The sequence below is a fragment of the Miniopterus natalensis genome, chromosome 8 (genome assembly GCF_054644295.1).
Source record: "Miniopterus natalensis isolate mMinNat1 chromosome 8, mMinNat1.hap1, whole genome shotgun sequence".
Classification (NCBI taxonomy): Eukaryota; Metazoa; Chordata; class Mammalia; order Chiroptera; family Miniopteridae; genus Miniopterus; species Miniopterus natalensis.
The window spans coordinates 60,154-64,160 of NC_142088.1; the positions used below are offsets into that span (position 1 = coordinate 60,154).

Here is a 4,007-nt window from a genome sequence, read left to right on the forward strand (position 1 = left end):
GCTCCCATGTGGCATTAACAGGGATAAGTTCTCCGCAAAGCAGCTGTCAGAGTGGTTCCTGTGTTACAGACGTTCTTGTAGGCGCTGGGTTTGTGTTCAGAGACCACTGACGTCTCATCTCAGGGTCATTCAGTGCAAAAGAATGAGTGAGACATGAGCTTCCTCAGCCTCACTTTACCACATTCTACCAAATACACAGTGAGGGTGAGTGTGCCAGACGCAGTTTGATGTTGGGGCTGAGCCAGTGTCCTTATTGTCCACCTGCTGGCTCTCCTGTGCTCTCAGAACACAGCGCAGAACGGCTAAGTCTTGTAAATTTTCCCTCTTCCAGGAAATGAGAAAAAGCTACACTTTGAAGCACCCCAGACGGGTAGCCTCTGATGCAGAGGAGCTGAAGGTGTTCTGGGAGAAAAAAATCCAGCTTCATGCACAGCAGCTGCAGAGCGAGGGAGAGCGGGTCCGCAGAAGTGCCCTGCACAGGTAGTGGGCTCCAGGTCTATGGCACAGCCAACCCCGTGGGCTCAGCCCCCAGAGCAGAGGCACTCAGCCTACTGCCCCCCCCGCCATCGACACCTTCCACTCCCAGATCTCACAACCTACACCACCCATATTAACTCAGCTTCTAACCACAGCAATGAACAAGTGGGAGAGAGAAACATGCCAAGGTGCCATCACCCGATCCCGCCACCCCCCACACTCCATCCCCATCCCTCCATCCCTCCACCCCATCCCTCCATCCCCCATCCCTCCATCCCCATCTTTCCATCCCCCATCCCTCCATCCCCATCCCCCATCCCATCCCCATCCCTCCATCCCCATCCCCCATCCTCCATCCCCCATCTCCCATCCCCATCCCTCCATCCCCATCCCCCATCCCCATCCCCCATCTCCCATCCCCATCCCTCCATCCCCATCCCCCATCCCCATCCCCCATCACTCCATCCCCCCACCCCCCCACCCCATCCCTCCATCCCCCATCCCTATCCCTCCATCCCTCCATCCCTCCATCCCTCCATCCCCATCCCCCATCCCCATCCCCCATCACTCCATCCCCCCACCCCCCCACCCCATCCCTCCATCCCCCATCCCTATCCCTCCATCCCTCCATCCCTCCATCCCCCATCCCTATCCCTCCATCCCTCCATCCCTCCATCCCTCCATCCCTCCATCCCCATCCCCCCACCCCCATCCCTCCATCCCCATCCCTCTATCCCCCCATCCACCCATCCCTCCACGCCACACTCCTGAGAACTCCATCTGTGGAGCCTGTTATTGAGGCATGTCCTGCTTTGGCCTGATAGTCTCACAACTGCTCCCAAGAAGTGTATTCATCCCTCCTCCCACACATTTGCAGGACTGCAGCTCCAAAGCTGACATCCCTTTCTTTTGCAGCCATGCCCAGCGACCTTGGTGGTAAGGGGGACCTCCTAGGTGACCCCAAGCAGAGCCAGGATATCTGGTCTCAGGGACAGCTAAGAGAGCAGATTAGCACATAATTCACACCTAGACAAGGGCTCCAAAGGCCAGAAACTCCAAAGTAGTCACAACCTCTTCCCCAAATAGCACCAGCCCAGCAGCTGCTACCCGGGGAGCAGGTTGGGAAGGAGGGTCCTGGTGATGGCCTGGACGTAGCTGGACTCACCTTCTAGCCACCAGAGGTTTGGGTGCTGAGCTGGCCCACCCTCCCCACCTATGGTCCCCTGGCTGTGGGATAGGCTCTGTCATTCAGGACATCTGTCCCGGTAAGCATAGGTAGGGGAACCGTGGTACCCTCCTCTCCACATGGCATGGCCCCCACCTCTGCTCTCAAGGGTCCTCACACTGATGGCCCCTCCCAGCCACAGCTCCGTGCTGATGTCTCAGGGCCTCATCCCATCAGGCCTTGGAACCTTCTGGGTCTTCAACAGGGGGACAGGTCCCAGGAGTGGGCTCTGGGTCCAGCAGTGAGGGTGCCGTCAGCACCAGCTGGGTATGGGCTAATAGAATATCCTGTCTGTGGGCAGGATATTCTGCGCCTGTCTGGGAAGATGTGTTTGGTTGTCAGGACCACAGACCACAGCCAGGATACATCCTGTCCCCTGGACAACAGCAGCCCCTGAGAATGTCCTCATAGGCACTCAGCGGTTCCCAGGAGCCTTCTGCTTCTTAATGTCTAGTCTTGGGGCAGCCAGTCAGCAGCTGGGGACTGGTGAAGGGCCATCATGCATGGGGCCGGCCGAGTAGGCACTGCTGTCCTGGTCCAACCACCTGCTGCTTGGAGGTGCCATCCTCATTTAGGCCCCTGGGTGCCGGGACAGGTGTCTGAGTGGATGCCTTTACCAAGTTCTCACCAGCCCTAGAGGTCGGTTAGAGATCAGCACCCATCTCTCTCCACTCCCTAAAGCCAAACCACACACTTCCTTGGGCCCAAAGGCACCAAGTGGTCACTGTCTGTGGGCAGACGTCCAGGATGTGGGGAGCCTAGACCCCTGAATCTGGCTGTCCCACAGCCGACCACCCACACTGTGTGCTGTGGTGACGTGTGCTGCCTGCCAAGATGGCCGGGCTGGGCAGACAGGTGGGCGCAGAGAAGGAAGGAGGGGAGTACAACAGGGCTGGTGTGAGGACAATGCACAGGCTCCTCTACAATGAACTGGGCGCTTGCCAAGCAGAGTTCGGGATGTGGCTCAGTCTCTCTGGGGCTCAGAAGTTTCCAGAAGCTATTTCTTAGGGCAAAGTGCTTTTCCTCTGGATCTAGGGTCCTGAGATAGACCCTCTATGACAGGCCTGGCCTTGACCCTGAAGTGGCCGGCCTGAGATCACAGGGCTCTCCAGAACCTCACAAGGTCACAGCTGCCATCTGGGTGGGGCCGCAGTCCAGGGAGGGGGCAGCTGTGCTCACACATGTGCGCAGTGCCGACAGACGAGGCCTAGCGTCACAGGGTCCTGGGGAGGTGACTCACAGTGCTGACATTCCTGCCATCCAGGCTCCGTGGAGAATGGGCTCAGAAGCTGGAGCTGAGGCACAGGACGCTGCAGGGACCCCTGGAGGTCACTCCTCGGTCGCCCGGAGACAAGACAGCAGCCTGAATCCTGTGTGGAGCAGAGGCACACGGCCAGCCACCTGAGCTCCCCAAGAAGGGATGCCCTGCGGGGGGCTGTGTGTCGGTGCTGCCCACAGAGCCATTGTGCCCATGACGGTGCTCTCACCCTTGCTCCCCTCAGGCTGCCATGAAAGCCATTGGTTTTGCTTTTCCGGCACATAGTAGGTGCCTAATAAAACTTGAGATAATTGGATTGAGGGTTTGTGCAAAATTTTCTTCCTATCTTTAAAATTCATACATCTTAAAAGCTGACCACGAAGTTTCTAACTTGCAACAGCCATAGTAAGAAACTCGGCTGCATCACAAGGTTTTCTGACTCCTACTTGCAAATTTTATTTTACCTTTAGTCAAAACACGCCCATAAATCTCAACCCCAGGATAATGCCCAATATGATATTGTATAAAGTTTTGTGCTTTTCCAAAATACCCTTAAGTTTTCAGTTGGAAAAGTTCAGGTTTGCAGAGGCACGAGTTTCCTGAGGCCATGAAGGTATTAAGGACAGGATTTCACCCCTCCTGGAGCCCCCACTATGGCTGTGACCACCCTGGATAGGAAGAGGCAGAGCTCAGCAGAGGTCAGGCCACCACAGGACCTGGGCCCTCTCATCTTCCAAAGGCAAGGACTCGGCTCCAACAGTGACCATCCTCATATTTGTGCTCAAACTCCACAACCTACGCTGTCACCGGTACAAGCCCAGCTGTGGTCACTGGGTCCACCCTAGTGATACAGAAGCTGCTGGTTTGGGGCTGGAGTCTAGTCTGTGGCTCCCTCTGGGGTCTCAAGTCATCTCTCTAGGTTTAGCTGCTTGTTGGTTTGGGTTCTGTTTTGCATTGACACTCTGTCAAGTGGGCAAAGGGAGGGGAAGGGGCATGGCTCTGCCTGCTGTGGGGACTCTCCAGGGAGATACCCAGAGAAAAAGCTCT

General features: G+C 56.7%; 1 protein-coding gene across 1 annotated transcript; it reads left to right on the top strand.

Annotated features, from left to right (window-relative positions):
* Positions 1-334: 334 nt before the first annotated feature.
* FAM240C (family with sequence similarity 240 member C) lies at positions 335-3,069 on the top strand. Its single transcript, XM_087819953.1, has 2 exons — positions 335-480; positions 2,967-3,069. Exons 1-2 carry the CDS (start codon positions 335-337, stop codon positions 3,067-3,069), a joined length of 249 nt encoding a protein of 82 aa, XP_087676079.1.
* The last annotated feature ends 938 nt before the right edge of the window (positions 3,070-4,007 follow it).

What these genes read in the sequence shown, in the direction of transcription:
- FAM240C (XM_087819953.1), top strand. Translation starts at nt 335, where the DNA reads ATGAGAAAAAGCTACACTTTGAAGCACCCCAGACGGGTAGCCTCTGAT. An exon ending in CGCAGAAGTGCCCTGCACAG is followed by an intron (nt 481 to 2,966) that starts GTAGTGGGCTCC and finishes CCTGCCATCCAG; the next exon opens with GCTCCGTGGAGAATGGGCTC.